General features: G+C 35.6%; 1 protein-coding gene across 1 annotated transcript; it reads right to left on the bottom strand.

Moving 5' to 3' along the window:
- Positions 1-1,688: 1,688 nt before the first annotated feature.
- Positions 1,689-4,967, bottom strand: LOC145599303 (protein transport protein Sec61 subunit gamma-1). The gene is made up of 2 exons (XM_081655698.1): positions 4,834-4,967; positions 1,689-1,804 (listed from the first exon to the last, which is right to left on the bottom strand). Exons 1-2 carry the CDS (start codon positions 4,925-4,927, stop codon positions 1,689-1,691), a joined length of 210 nt encoding a protein of 69 aa, XP_081511824.1. The 5' UTR covers positions 4,928-4,967.
- Between the last annotated feature and the right edge of the window lie 11,565 nt (positions 4,968-16,532).

The raw sequence follows: 16,532 nt of genomic DNA on the forward strand, positions 1-16,532 counted from the left end.
AATTGAATATTGGTCGATGATATGTTTATGTCAATGTATTTTCTTTTCTTTTAATAAATTATTTTTTTTTAAATAAGTTAATATTATGACAAGAAGGGTAATAATTAAGTTTTTTTAAGGGGACGCCACCACTTTCCCCTTCACTTATGTAATAGATATAAAATGTCGTAGCCGTTATCACGGTGGCGGTAATGTATTAGTTATTAGAAGTGCAAAATAAGGAAATTCCTAAGGTTTTACAAAATACTTGGATAAGTGTTTGTTTTTATTGATCAAGTTTTTGAAATTATTTTTTTCATTGAAGAGTTTTAGTTTCAAAGTTATATATTTATTTAAATAATTCAATTATTTTATTAAATTAGATTTAAAATAATTTTTTGATTTAAAGGGGTTCAATTTTTTTTAAAAAAAAAAATTCAAACTTATTAAATTACTATGGTGGCTAATGTGCGCCATAATTAGCCATGTTACTGGCAACATATTAACTTTTTTCTTAACATTTTAAAAAAAGGCAATTAACATTAATGATGACAAATAAATAATTAAATATTTTAAAGGGTATAATCATCCAAATATAATTCTCCCTCCGTCCCTAAATTACACCCCTACTTCTCTCTATTATGTGAGGAATAAATGCTAGAAGTAGGAATGTAATTTAGGGACGGAGGGAATACTCCGTATATTCATAAGAGTTAAAACATTACTCCCTCCGTGTTTTTTTAAGTGATACATATTGACCGGCACATAGTTTTAGGCAATTTAATTGACTTAAATAAAATAAGAGGTAAGTGGGGTAGTGGAGTATTAAAAAAATTGTTAAAGAAAGATAGTGGGGTCAATAGTTTATTGAAAAGTAATATATGTGAGAGGAAAGATATAATAAAAAAAATAGTAGTGGGTTTGGGTGGGGACCATGAGAGGAGAGAGATATAATATTTTAATGTATTGTTTTGCCAAAAAAGGAAATGTATCACTTAAAAAAACACGGCCGGAAATGGAAAATGTATCACTTAAAAAAACACGGAGGGAGTAATGAAGATTTGATAGGGCCTGTTCTCATACGTTTATTTTCATTTCAGTTCAGTTTAATTCAGCTCAGTTCAGTTCAACTTCTAATTTCCTTCTCTTATCAAATATTCAGTTCAGTTCAATTCAGTCATTGAGAACAGGCCCATAGTGATTACATAGTGGTTTACAAGCCATTAAAGCTAAATTTGTTGATTAAATAAAAATAGAAAACAACCATAGTTCTTTCTAATTTGCAAATTCACAACCAAAATCAACTCATTCAATTAGCATTAGAACATGCATAATCGATTAAATTAGTACCTTATGAGAACCAGAAGATTCACTAGAACGTCAAATACTCGCAATCTTCTTTTATTTGGTATTAAAACTTCTGCTCCGTAAGTCACATTAAAGGTATAATATGAACTACTAATACAATAACTAAATCCGGACAAATACTAACAGATGAAATCAATTGAAACAAAAATCAGGAAATTCAACAATTGGCAAAATTAACAGACGAAAACAGTCGATACATAATTTACAACTAAATAATTAGCATGAAAAACAGAATTTTCATTTAACAGCAAAATTTATAAGAATAACGCCTAAATTACAAAAATACTATATAATTTCATAATCAGAAACATGCAATAATTCTGATCGAAAATACAATATGCCTAAACAGAGCCAACGATGATATTGTTAATAGGGATGAAGATAAGCTTCACGAAAAACCCAACAAAACCCATCACAACGAACCCAACCGCAGTACGCACCGCAACCTTGGAGAACTCTAAATGTTAGATTATGTATATAATCATGTATATATTTAGTTTGTATTTTACTAATATAGCCTTAGCCCTAACCCTAGTGTATTTTGTATATATACTCTTGGTTAATGAATGAGAAGGCACGGCAAATATTCTCACATTCTCTCATGGTATCACGAGTCTAGGTTTCTCAATCCAAAACCCGCGCTCTCTTCCGCTCACCTTTAAGGATTTTTGTCAAAAACATGGAATGGTTTTTCGATTGTCTTGTCCATATACATCACCCCAAAATGGCAAATCGGAACGTAAAATCAAAACGATAAATAACATTGTTCGTACGCTCCTTTGTCATGCTTCTACGCCACCCTCTTTTTGGCATCATGCCTTAGAAATGGCCACATACCTTCACAATATCTTACCTACAAAGTTACTTGACTATAAATCGCCCACTCAAATTCTTTATCAAAGGCATCCCGATTATTCTCACCTAAGAGTGTTCGGTTGTTTGTGTTACCCTCTTCTTCCTTCCTCCAAAATTCACAAACTTCAATCGCGGTCTACTCCTTGTGTCTTTCTTGGATATCCTTCCAATCATAGGGGTTACAAATACTTTGATATTTCGAATCAGAAAATAATTATAGCCAAACATGTATGGTTTGATGAAACGGTCTTTCCATTTGCTAAGGTTCATACTCCTAGTCCTCACACATACGAATTTCTAGATGCTCCTTCCTTTATCCTAGATAACCCCGTGTTGAGGCACCATATCTCAAGCTCTCTCTCCCCTCGTCTTGAGCCATCGGGCGCTGGCTCGGAACTGCACCAGCCAGCCCCTACTTCTGCCCAGCCCGATGGGATTCACTCGGGCGCTGGGTCTGCAGCCACAGCACACGCATCCCTTGCTCCGCAGGCAGGGTGCGGTGCTGCTGCTGGAACCGCAACAAGGCTGCGAAGCAACCTGCCCCCTTCTCCCCCCTCTGCTCCTCCCTCTTCTTCGCAGCCCCAGCTTCTCTCCCCGCCCCCGCAAGTGCGAGTCCCTCCCCCCATTGTTCAGCAGCGTGGTTTAACGCCACCTCCTGCTAGCCCCGCCGGGTTAAACGCGGACAATGGTGAGGGTGGTGACTCTCCTAATGAGGTCGGGCAGCCTATTTCTCACTCTATTCCTTCCCATACTGTCGGTCCACCTCCTCGTTCCATGGCTACTCGTAGTAGTCATGGAATATTCAAGCCAAATCCAAAGTACCATGACAAATCTCTTCATACTTCTACCTCCATCTCACCAATTCCAAAGAACCCGGTTCTTGCCCTTCGTGACCATAATTGGAAAATTGCTATGCAGGAAGAATATGATGCTCTTATTGATAATGGTACTTGGGACTTAGTTCCCCGACCGAAAAATGTGAATGTTATTCGCTCTTTGTGGATTTTTCGGCATAAAACGAATTCTGATGGCTCTTTTGAGAGACATAAAGCTCGTTTGGTTGGTGATGGTAAAACTCAGAGGGAGGGCATTTATTGTGATGAAACTTTTAGTCCGGTGGTTAAACTGACAACTATTCGGGTGGTTCTCAGCATTGCATTATCAAAGTCATGGCCTATTCATCAACTAGATGTGAAGAATGCCTTCTTACATGGTAATCTCAATGAAACAGTGTACATGCATCAACCTTTGGGGTTCAAGGATCCTTCTCGTCCTGATCATGTGTGTCTTCTGCGTCGGACTCTTTATGGTTTGAAACAGGCTCCACGGGCTTGGTATCAGCGATTTTCCGACTTCCTTACTACTATTGGTTTCACCAATAGCAAATCCGACAACTCACTGTTCATTTATCGCCATGGTAATGAAACTGCATACATTCTTCTTTATGTTGATGATATTGTTCTTACTGCTTCTTCAGAGTCTCTTCGTCTCGTGTGATTTCACAACTCAGCTCTGAATTTGCAATGAAAGATCTGGGTAAGTTGAGTTATTTTTTGGGAATTGCTGTCTCCCGGGGCAAAAGTTACCTATTTTTGTCTCAAAAGAAATATGCTCAGGAAATTATTCAGAAAGCAGGCATGGCTAACTGCAAACCCTCCTCTACACCGGTTGATTCTAAAGGTAAACTCAGTGCCGATTCTGGTGACCCGTATGATGATCCCACGGGATATCGTCGTCTATGTGGTGCTTTACAGTACTTGACTTTTACTAGACCAGATATATCTTATGCGGTGCAACAGGTTTGTTTGTTTATGCACGATCCTCGTGTGGAGCACATGAATGCGTTGAAACGCATCCTTCGTTACATCCAGGGCACGGCTGAGTATGGTTTACATCTTTATAAGTCATCGGTTTCTTCTCTCCTCTCCTACACGGATGCCGATTGGGGTGGGTGTCCGGACACTCGTCGATCAACATCAGGGTACTGTGTGTTTCTTGGTGATAATCTGATCTCTTGGTCTTCCAAACGTCAACCTACTTTGTCCAAGTCTAGTGCTGAAGCAGAGTATAGAGGCGTTGCAAATGTTGTTTCTGAATCCTGCTGGGTTCGTAATTTGTTGCTTGAGCTTCGATTGCCTATTTCTAAAGCAACCTTGGTTTATTGTGACAATGTTAGTGCCATTTACCTTTCTAGTAATCCGGTACAAAATCAGCGCACTAAACATATTGAGATGGACATACACTTCGTTCGTGAGAAGGTTCAACGAGGCGAAGTTCGTGTTCTACATGTGCCATCCCGTTATCAGATTGCAGACATTTTCACTAAAAGTCTGCCTAAGGTTTTATTTGATGATTTTCGGGACAGTCTCAGCGTCCGCGGTCCTCCCGTTTCGACTGCGGGGGTGTGTTAGATTATGTATATAATCATGTATATATTTAGTTTGTATTTTACTAATATAGCCTTAGCCCTAACCCTAGTGTATTTTGTATATATACTCTTGGTTAATGAATGAGAAGGCACGGCAAATATTCTCACATTCTCTCACTAAAAACAATAATTAAACGAAATTTATGAACAAAACTTTGAGATTAAAGAACCCTAATTTAAGGTTAAATTGGTTGGAATTGTACCTTTGCTATTGGGCTTGTGGCATCGTTTAACAAGGCGGATGCTATCCCTGGAGAATTCTCTGAGGGGGTCGATGACGGAATCCAAGGCATCCATTCTAGAAAGAGAGAGGAGATTCAAATTGAATTTGAGATTGGATTTTGAATTTTGATAATTTTGAAATTGAGTGAACTATTTGGATTTTTGGATGATAATGATTTATACGAAGTACTACGTAGGACTTAGAAGACTAATACAAAACGGAAAAGGGGAACGCGTTTAATTGAAGTGATGCTGAATATTATTATGTGGTCAAACTTGCCACACAAGTAATTAAGGAAAATCTCGAATAAGGATCTTTTTTTTCTTTTCTTCGAGGAAAACGTTAGTTGGGCTACGAGTATTATATTAAATTAAATCAAGTTTCACTAGAGTTTTGAAACTTTGGGTGAAATTGTCTAGCCAAGTAGTCATAAAAAGTCTACTCACTAGTACTATATCTTGCCACTAGATGTGCAAGAGTATTACCCGTTCGACAAATATGATTACAACTAAAAAAACAAAAAGCTATCTTTCATTCTCTTAATATCCTTGTAAAAGAGCATCAAAGGAGAATAGCTCACTGCATCTTGGAAGATCTTTCGAGGCACTAAATATGCATCACACTCCAACTTTATGTGCATATAGCCCAACTGCCTAGCCACTTGAACCCCGAACTTTGCAATAGCAACTTCAGCCATTTCCACCCACCTGGCCTGTATACTCTTCGTTGCAGCAGCAACAATCCTGTTTGGCAGCATTGTCCCTCAAAACCACACCTAAACCAACCCATCTTCCTGCTGCTATATGTGCATCAGAATTTACTTTGATGTTCTCAGCCGCGGGAGGATTCCAACGTTCACTCCCCATCCCACAAGCAGCTGTTAGTGGCTTAAAGATGTGTCCAACATACTCCAAATAATCTCACAACATCTTTGCATAGCCTGCAGCAACATGTACAGAATCATCCACATGGTTCTTGATGGGTCTTAGCATTCCTGTAGAACCACACATCCCATATAAGCATACAAAAGTGACTAAACTCTTTCCTATCAATATGATGCAATCCAATATAAGTAATTATTAAAAGATAGAGTAGGAGCGTCGTCTCAAAGTAAGTCATTGTATTTGCTCAGAGACCAAATTTTAGCAGCATCAGTGCACTCAAAAAGTGCATGTATCACAGTCTCAACAACTCCACACCCTTGGCACAAAATGTCAATCGCAATATGCGTGTAATGCGGTCTTTCCTTGACAGCAAGGCTGCCCCTGCATGCTGTCAAGCTGAAGTGACAGAGCTTAGGAGGCCCCTCAATATCCCACACCAGTTTCCAGATACCCTCTTCATGAACACCTTATAGCATTGCCCACGAGCGTACCCCTCCAAGCCTAGCAAGCCAATATCCTCTAAGCAACCATTTTTTGTAGGCCACCAGTAACGTCTATCTTCACACCAGTGTGGTGAAATAGGTTTGTCAAAAATTAAGTTGCACTCCTACACCACAAAAGTGCTCCTCACCACCTCTTCGTTCCAGCCCCCCTGCTCATAATCAAGAATATCTTAAACCATAAGTTTAGGGTCAGCATTTAAATTAGGTGTAGGAACAATAAACTAACTTTCACCTGACAACCATGCCTCATCCCAAATCCTTATGCTCGTACCATTGCCTACTCTCCATTTAAGTCCATCCAAAAGAAAAGACTTCGTCCCCCAAATGTTTCGCCATGTATAGCTCGGATCATACCCTCTTCTAGCATCCAAATTAAATATCATCATTTTCGTAAAACCTAACCTTCAAATAAGACAGAATGTAGCAGAGAGCTTGTATCCTTGTGCAATCTCCATGATTGTTTTGCTAGAAGTGCTTGGTTTTGAAACACTTGAGATCCCTAAAACCCATCCCACCCATGGACTTTGGCATACACATCGAATACCAATTATGACAATGCATTTTCCTACTAGTACTTGTCGATCCCCACCAAAATCTAGCAATAAGAGCATCAAGTTCATCAATAAAACCATCTGGGATACGGATACACTCATTATATACGTAGGGATTGCTTGTGCAATGGTTTTTTTTTTTCATCAGAAATTATTTTCCCGCCTAAGATAGGAGTCTTTCCTTCCACCCATTCAATTTCTTCCATAACCCCTCTGTAGACACCCATTTGTGTCTCCCCAAAACCAAACCCAGTGATGAATACCTTTTGCGTCGAACCATAATCGAATGAGGTGAAAGTGTGGAAAAGTCTTGTGTTGCGGTTAGTTTTTATTAAAATCCTTCTTTCTGTTTTCGAAAACCCACTCTATTTTATGAAAACGTCCAATCTAGTTTAGTTTGGTCCATGATAAGGGTCCAATAATGGTCTAGTTGGATGGGGCTTTAAAAGACCTTTCCAACGATATATTATAAGCCCAATTCCGATGAATAATGAGGAAGTTATGGCCAAAATACTAAACTAGGCCCAAACCGGATTTTACCTACGACCCAATGATCATGAGGAGGGTCCAAAGGTTTAATCCTATTCCTAAACTAATTAGGATTGATTAGAATCTTCTATAAGTTTCTAAAATATCTTAATTATCCTTTTTTGAAAAGATAAGATCATGGAATTTGATTTGAATATAAACTTTCCTTTTTTAAAACTTTCCTAATTCTATTCGGATTTAAACATGTTAAAAGACAGTCAGATATTATTTTCGTGTCTCATATTTTTTATCCAAATTTTATATGGTTGGATAGATCTTTAAATTATCTTTCCAATGATATATTATAATAATAAATGAGAGCTATAACGAAAAAGATATGAAAGAAATACGAAACTCTATCCAAAACTGACACCGTCCTACTATTTCGTCCATATCTTTTTATCTACAAAAGATTTTAATCTGATTCTAATTGCATTAGAAATTAGACTTCAATAGCTTTCCAACGACATATTATATGACTTATTTGGACTTCTGGATCAAAAGATATGATAAAAACAAAATCCGCAAAAACTGTTTCTGTCGCCAAACGACAGGTTTGTCGCCTCGCGACAGACCTTGTCACCTGGCGACAGGATAAATTTCTCGCGACAAGGTCGGTTTGATTAGCGACAGAGTGGAGTTTTATTCCTTATCAAATTCTATGATTTTCCAACCTGTTTTCTTATAAATAGGGTCCGAACCTCTGTTTTTATTCATCAACTTTCATCAACTCTCATCATCAACAATCAATTCTCTCTATCAACAATCAACTCTCATCAATTCTCTCTATTCTCTCTCTAAGCAATATAGCTTATTCTTTCTCTCTCTCTTTCTAAACCAACCTTTCAAATACAATATTCCGCATTCACAAGACTTAGAGTCTCTTAGCCAAGTTCGAAGTTGCCTTCGCCCTAGACGTGCAAGGTTTTATAATTTCTGAGGGTTTGGTCCAAAACCAGTCAAAAATTTATTTAATTTGATTCTAATTTAATTCTTTAATTATTCTTTATTATTTTCACTGAAGTTTACTAACTTGTGTATTTTGTTATTAGAAAGAGGTACGAGGCTTAAAAGTAAGTAGATTAGCTTACTCCCTATTTTATTAACAATGTAGAAAGCATGCTTATTATTGTTTTATGCTTTCTAGTATCATGTTTAGGGTGCTTTTAATCTTTTCTAATATCATGTTAGCATGTTAGTACCATGTTAGGTTTAAAGCTTTGATCTTTATTGTTTAGTGACATGCTAGGATTTGTTATTAATCTTGTTAGTATCATGCCTAGGATCTTGTTATTATTATTAAGCTTTATTATGCCTTATCATGCTATTATCATCATTATTGTTATTGATTTATTATTATGTTGCTTGATTATATATTGTTGTTGCTTGATTACACCTTTTATGATTGTTAAAGGAAATTTGTACTTGAAATCACGCTTAATAAGATTATTAATAATTTTGGTTTAGGCTAATGTGATTTTAACTCAAGTGATCGCCAATAATAGTTTTATTTGTGCATTAAATTTCAACCAACATAGATTAAACAGGTTAGGTTCAATATAATGTTTGTATGTTATTCGAAAAGCGCGCATGAATACGAGCAGAACAAAGTAGAGGCCTATTTTATAGGGCGGGTCCTTTCTTTTGTAGATTGGATTCGTACCCTCATCCCCGGACCCTGTTTGGTTCAAGACCTTATGGAGTAGTTGATGGTCCTTTTGGATTGTCTTTTGGGTTTACAAGTTCCTAAAACTTGCTGGCGACTCTTTTGCTCTCTTTTCTTTCCCTTTGGAACGCCACCATACTTTAGTGTATGATCACAGTGGGGTTCAAGTTTGGGATCATGATGCTTGAAATATTCCCTACACCCTCCTATCCTTCAACACTGAAAAAATGACCTTTTATGATTTCCCGATCAGGGTCGGTAAACACAAGGTATGTCTCATGCTTCACCACCTCCTTGACACCCAAAATTTTGTCTGAATTTAATTAATTTAAATTATTAAATGTACTTTATTTTATTTGTTATACAATTCATCTAAACTTATCTTTTCTTTGAAATTATATGAATTGATATTAAATAATAAATCGATCTTTTCGCTTAGCTTAGTGGAATTATTTGCATCTCACGACCAAGAGAATATGAGATTAAAGCCCACTAGAAGCACTTACGCTTCCACTTCACTTCTAAAGTCCTTAGCTTAGCCCCCTAACCCGAGCCGGAAGGTCCTGTGAGAGATTTCGACCTGGTAGGACCCTTCTCCTTACCCCCCCCCCCCCAAAAAAAAAAAAAAAAAAAAAAAAAACTTTTAATGGTCACAACAAAAATAATGGGGTTCACAATCAATATTATCTTTGTAAAAAATACTAACAACATTGTGCTATATAAATTTATCCTTATAAAATTACGGAGTACCTTTCTTATTGATGTGGATCTCTCAAGACTCTCACAAGGCTCGTAAGGTATAATAACATTGGATCTTCATATTTTAATAAGGACTAAAGAAATTACACGAAATTTAAAAGGATAGTACTCTAATTCTCGCAGGAATAGAGGGTCTCTTCCTAGTCGCAACTAGAAGATGATCACAAGTCGCAACAAGTGATGTTTTTGATTAACAATCAAACAAGCAACGCTCGCTCAAGGATTAATTCCTAGAACAAACCTCTCTCATTCTTAAACTATTATTGATATACACCCATATTTATCGGGTGACAAATCGTACAATGATAAGATAGAAAACTAATAATTTTATCCTAAAATAAGATAAAATATTAAGAATCCTAATCCTAATATGTCTACTAATCATATTTTAACCAACTACAAAATCTATCCCAACATAAATAAATTAAATAAATAAATATCCTAATGGCTAAAACTCTTAAAGCCTAAAAATAGGAAAAATCCTTTCAAGTGAAAGGTAAAAACCCGTAGGCAAAATTAAAATCCTAATAATTAATAAAAACTAATAGATAGTGTAGGTTTTCTTAAAATTCCATGAATTTTCAAGAATACCCATATTGGTCTATTGCTCCCGCATCACTTATGATATAAATAAATGATAACAAATCATAATTAGGATAAATCCCTACCCTATGAAAAGTGTAAGATTACTCTTATGAATAGTGTTATGTCATTTACACCTTTCAAAATGTGTATTATTATTACATATATACCCTTATTAATATGTACTAGTGTTTTTTTTAATGAATAGTGTTTAGACAATTATAACCTCTAATAAAACATTTATTTACTTATTTACCCTCATTAATGATAATTACCTTTTATTTATAACTCTTAATAATAGTGTGTCGACATGTATACGCCTAAATATTTTCGTGTATATATTTTTTCTCATTATGCTACCAATAACTAAATTTCTCATGTAAGGTCAAATCGAATAAAATTCTAGGTATGGCTAGTACGGCGCATGTGTAACGTGCGGGTTAGCTAGCTACCATATATAGTAAGGTTAAAAGTTACCATTAAATCGAATAGGATGATGTGATACTTTAGGCACCAAAAATGTATTTAAGTGCCATGTTGGATATTATTTGGGTCAAAGTCAAACTATTCACAAAAAATTATTTTTATTGAAACGAAATTATTTTTACTGAACTGAAATTATTTTTACTGATTCTCTTTTTTATTTCTTTTTTAAAGTTATTGATTTTTACTAAACTGAAATTACTTTTACTGAACTAGACTTATTTTTACGAAATCAAAATAATTTTTGCTTATTGAAATTAATTTTACCAAACTAAAATTATTTTTTAAAAGGTGAAGTGAACAGGACCCTAGGTTATGTTCTCTTTACTTAATAAAATAAAAAAGTATAAATTATTTTAGCTCATTAAAAATAAATTTTAATCATTAAAATTTAGTAACTTTTTTTTTGACGGGAAATTTAGTAACTTTAAAGAACAAATATAATAGATCATTAGTTAAAATAATTTTTAATTTTGATAAAAATAATTTAAATTTAATAAAAATAATTTCAATCTAGTAAAAATAAGGTAAGGAATTTATTTATTTTTATTTATTTTTATTTTTTTATTTTTTTGGTGAACGAGAGGGGACAAGCCTCAAGTGAAGAGAATAATGAAAATAAAACCATTAGTAAACCGTCAGTCTTAAAAAAAATAAAATAAAAAAAATAATAAATAATAAATAAACCATTAGTAAACCAATCAATAGTTATGGTTCAATTCCTAGTACGGAAAAATCATTTGCAATCTTCACTTTGGTTACAATTTCCAACTAGTCGTACTCGTACCACACTACCCCACCTAGTATCTACCAATCAAAGACCAACTGCTCACCAAATTTTATTCCCATCTCCATTCTTTTGCTTCTCTTTCTCTTTGTTTGTCTTCATCCTGTCACCTTCATTAAACAGTAAGCAAATCTCTATTCCATGAAAAATTGATAATTATTCATCAGTTTTTGAAGAGATCAACGAAAATGGATGACCCACACAATCAAATTACGGTAAAACAATTTATTTAGAATTCCCTTTTATATATTTTACTCATTTTATCATGTCTAGTATTTATCTATTTTATTTATTTGGATTTTGGTAGAGTTCTTTATATTTGTATGTGAAATTCATAATTTATTAATGTATTTGTTAAAAAATGAAATTTAATTAAATTGATAAGAATTTTATTAATATAGTAAAATCGGGTATGAATTTTTTTAATTTTTTAATTCTGGTATATTTTCTCCTAAATTAAGTAAATGTAGCAATTTCTTACATGTCATTTTTTAATTTGCATAATTACTGGCTAAATGTAGCAATTTCTTACATTTATTTTTGTGTGTAACATATTTGTAGTGCTTTATGTGATGTTATACGTGATTGAAGTGGGTTTTTTGCCTATTGATTACTTTCATTTTTTGTTTTTTTGAAAGAATTTGGGATTTGTGATTTTGCTTTTAAAATACATTCTCTGAAATTTAAAATGCCCTGAACTCTAAGCTCACCTTGTGGGCAACAACCTCACCATGAACACATGACAGTCGTGGCTCTTCATTCCATGAAGCTTACATGCTTACAAATCTACGCATCTGCTCAAATTAGAGGCGTATCCATCAGGAAACCGCAACTGTTTAACCCACTCACACAACACTTTTCTCCTGAAGATGGAGTTGTGGCCGTTTACAGTATTTGGCAATGTCATTTCGGGCAGATGGCGTGTCACATGTATGCTTTTTGACATCCATGATAGTGTGAATTAACTGATCAAATAAGTTTTTTTCAATGTGCATGACATCTAAGTTGTGACGGACGAGCAAATGCTTCCAATAAGGAAGGTCCCAGAGCGTGCTTTGCTTGAACCACCCTTTTTTGGCTTTTTTGAGAAGTTTCAGTGCTTCCGGCCCATCTACTGCCCTTGGAAGGTCTTTAACACATTCCCACAGTTCCTCTCCAGACATGATATGTGGTGGTGAACCTTTCTCGACTTTGTTTTTACAAAATGCAGTTTTACTCTTTCGAAAAGGGTGATCTACTGGAAGGAATTGGCGATGACAATCAAACCAGGAAACTTTTCCTCCATGGTCAAGCCAAAATGCTTTGCTTTTCTCCATGCAATAAGGACAAGCCTTCTTACCAGCTGTAGTCCAACCAGACAACATGCCATAAGCCGGGAAGTCACTAATGGTCCAAAGGATGGCTGCTCGAAGTGTGAAATTTTGTTTCCTCGAAATGTCATATGTGTTTGCCCCAACTTCCCAAAATTGTTTCAACTCTTCTACCAGCGGTTGCATATACACATCCAAGTTTCCCTTAGGGTTTTTCGGACCGGGAACGAGCAACGAAAGGAACATGAATTGCCTTTTCATACACATCGAGGGAGGCAAGTTATAAGGGGTCAAAATGACAGGCCAACAAGAATACTGTCCCCCAAACTTACCATGAGGAGCAAAACCATCTGTACACAAGCCAAGTCGAACATTACGAGGCTCATTGGCAAAATCTGGAAAGCAACTATCAAGATGTTTCCAAGCTTCAGTATCACTAGGGTGCGCCATCGTGCCTTGAACCCGAGGATTGTTCGAATGCCATGTCATTTCCTCCGAAACTTTCTTGGTTGCATAGAGCCTTTGCAACCTGAGTGTGATCGGGAAATAAAATAGAACATTCAGAGGCACTAAGCTACCTTTAGAAGTCTTCTTGTATCGATCGCTACCACACACCCTACATGTGGTTAACAGCACATCATCCTTCCAAAACAGCATACATCCTTTCGGGCATGCATGAATCTTTTCATGAGGCAACTCCAACCCCTTCACAATCTTTTTCACCTCATAGAATGTGTCTGCCATATGGTTGTTGTCGGGAATCGCTTCATTCACCAAAGAAGCAAACCCGTCAACACATCTGTGGTGCAAATTATACTCACACTTAAGACTAGTAATTCTAGCAGCCATCTCTAACACAGACATTGAACTCCCTTCGTATAATGGTTGTTCGGAATTCTTCAACAAATCCAGAAAATGCTTAGCTTGTGCATTAGGCTCCTCCTCTGCAGAAACACTCGCCTCTTCCGAATGCCCTCGGTCTTCATCTTCCTTATGACCAAAAGCATCGAAGACCATTTCACGATATTCATTTACCTCTCGTTCAGGAACTTCTGGAAACCCTTCCCCATGACACATCCACTCATAGTAATTAGGAACAAAACCGTTCCGGTACAAATGAAGTTTAACTGTTTCCGTGTCCCAAAGCTTTTTGTTCTTACATTTAAAACATGGACACCTAACTTCATTAGGGTTGCTACTTTCGGGATGATCTTCCACGTATTTAAGGAATTCATCTACCCCTTTCACAAAGGCCGGATTAACAGATTGTCCAACTTTCCTTTCATACATCCAGCTTCGTTCAGTTCGTTTCATGATTACAACTTCTACACAACTCACGCAAATGTATAATCACATTAGTCACAAAATGTGTTGAATATTCATTACCCATCAAAGTGCCATGGGAATGCAAATAATATGTTATTCTCGTTTAATTAACTAAAATAAACTAAATGGCAATTAATATTTTTTTATCAAAGTAAACTAAACTAATGCTTATTATAAACCAAATAAACTAACATACATAATTAAACAAGCTATTTACTAAACTAACATATTATTTTTTCCAAAGTAAACTTAACTAACAAAAAATGTTAACATTATAAATTAACATATATCAAACTTAATTTAACTAAGTTAACATTTTTTTTCATAATAAACAAAACTAATGCCTATTTTTAACCAAATAACCTAACATACATAATTAAAATAAACTAAACTAAACTAACAAAAATGTTAACATTATAAATTAACATGTATAATTAAACTTGATTTAACTAAGTTAATATTTTTTTTAAAAAATAAACAAAACTAATGCCTATTTTTAACCAAATAAACTAAACTAACATATTTCTATATACAATTAAATTTGTATATTTCACTAACATGTCATTCATCAACTAAACTAACAATTTTAAGTTTTATAATGTCATTAAACTCTAGATCTACCCTTTTTATTGACAATTACACCAAAAAAATCCACACTTATAACAAATAAATTTAATTGACATATAATTTAGAGTGTGTAATGTGAGATTCAATTAATTAAAGTGTTTTACAAAATAAAAAAATAAAAAAAACAAAAAAAAATAACAGAAAACAACCACAAAACTTACCACCTACGCACAGTGACCGGAGGTTGTGGTGGTGGTTGTGGTCGCCTGTCAACCCAAAGGTGGCGCATGTCAACCCAAAACAGGTAAGGGTTAGTGTTTAAAAAAAAAAATAATAAAAACCACAATTCACTTACCGTCGGCAGGAGGGAAAGGGGTGGTGGCGGTGGCAGAGAAACCTCAGGGGTCGGTGGCAATGGCTGGACATAGTTAGGGTTAGGTTCTTCGAAAATTAAAAAAAAAAAAAAAAAAAAAAAAAAAAACAAAGTGCGGCACTTACCTGAGGTGCGCACCGACGGTGGATGAAGGGGAGAAATTTTGGCGCCTCATGCGGTGGCTGGACATAGTTAGGGTTAGGAACCTTAGGGTTCTTCGAAAATAAAAAAAAAAACAAGTAAGGCACTTACCTGAGGTGCCCACCGACGGCGGATGAACGGGAGAAAGTACGGCGGTGGCGCGACGGTCTTCTCTTTCTCCCTTCTCTTCCCCTTTCTTTCTCTCTCTTCTCTTCCCCTTTCTTTCTCTCTCTTCTCTTCTGTTCTGCTTTGTGTTAAATATTTTCCGACGGAATTAAATTTCCTCGGAAAATTTAAATTGCGACGGAAATTTCCGTCGGAAACCAATTTTCGACGGAAAATTCCGTCGCAATTTAATTTTTCCGAGGAAATTTAATTCCGTCGGAAAATTTGCGAGAGATTTTCCGTCGGAAGATCTATTTTCCGACGAAATATTACGAGGCACACATGTCCGTCGTAAATTTCAAACTTTCCGACGGAAATTAAGGTCCGTCGGAAGGAATCCGTCGGAAATAAGGTGTTTTCTAGTAGTGACCATTTATTTGTGCACACATTTTTTTTTTGGAAACGATTTGTGCACACATTTAAACACTTGTATATTCAAAGACATGTATGTTCGGGTCAAACCATTTTCAGGTCAAGTATGTTCGGGTCATATTCAGGTCGGGTTAAAATCAAGACATTTTTATATCAAATATAAGGTAATTTAATTCGGGACATTTCGGGTATCGGGTCTGTACGTGTTCGGGTCAATTTCAGGTATTGGGTTTGTTCGGGTCAAACACTTCGAGTCAATTTCAAGTATCGGGTCAAGAATGAGTCAACTCCATTTACGGATCAGGTATGGGTTGGGTCGGATCATTTTTGAGTTTCAGGTAATTTATGAGTTGATGTTTTCGGGTCAAATTTGAGTTATGGGTCGGGTCATTCGAGTCGAGTCATCGGGTTTGGGTTAGGATTGCCACGTTGAGTTGTATATGATTTTGTGCATTTTAATATTTGCTAGGAACACACAGAGATTAAAGAGAGTTAATGGAAAAACTAATTAGTTACTTATAATTTGAAAAACCTAATGCACCATATAATCTATAGTAAAGCTAACATATTTAACTTAAATGATAGCCAAAATTGTAACAATTAGTGACATAAAATATTAACTTTACTCATTTTTTTAACTAGTAACCCTAAAAATAATACTACGTATTGTTTAGAAAATAAA

Source organism: Chenopodium album, chromosome 20 (genome assembly GCF_948465745.1).
Source record: "Chenopodium album chromosome 20, dcCheAlbu1.1, whole genome shotgun sequence".
Lineage (NCBI taxonomy): Eukaryota > Viridiplantae > Streptophyta > Magnoliopsida > Caryophyllales > Amaranthaceae > Chenopodium > Chenopodium album.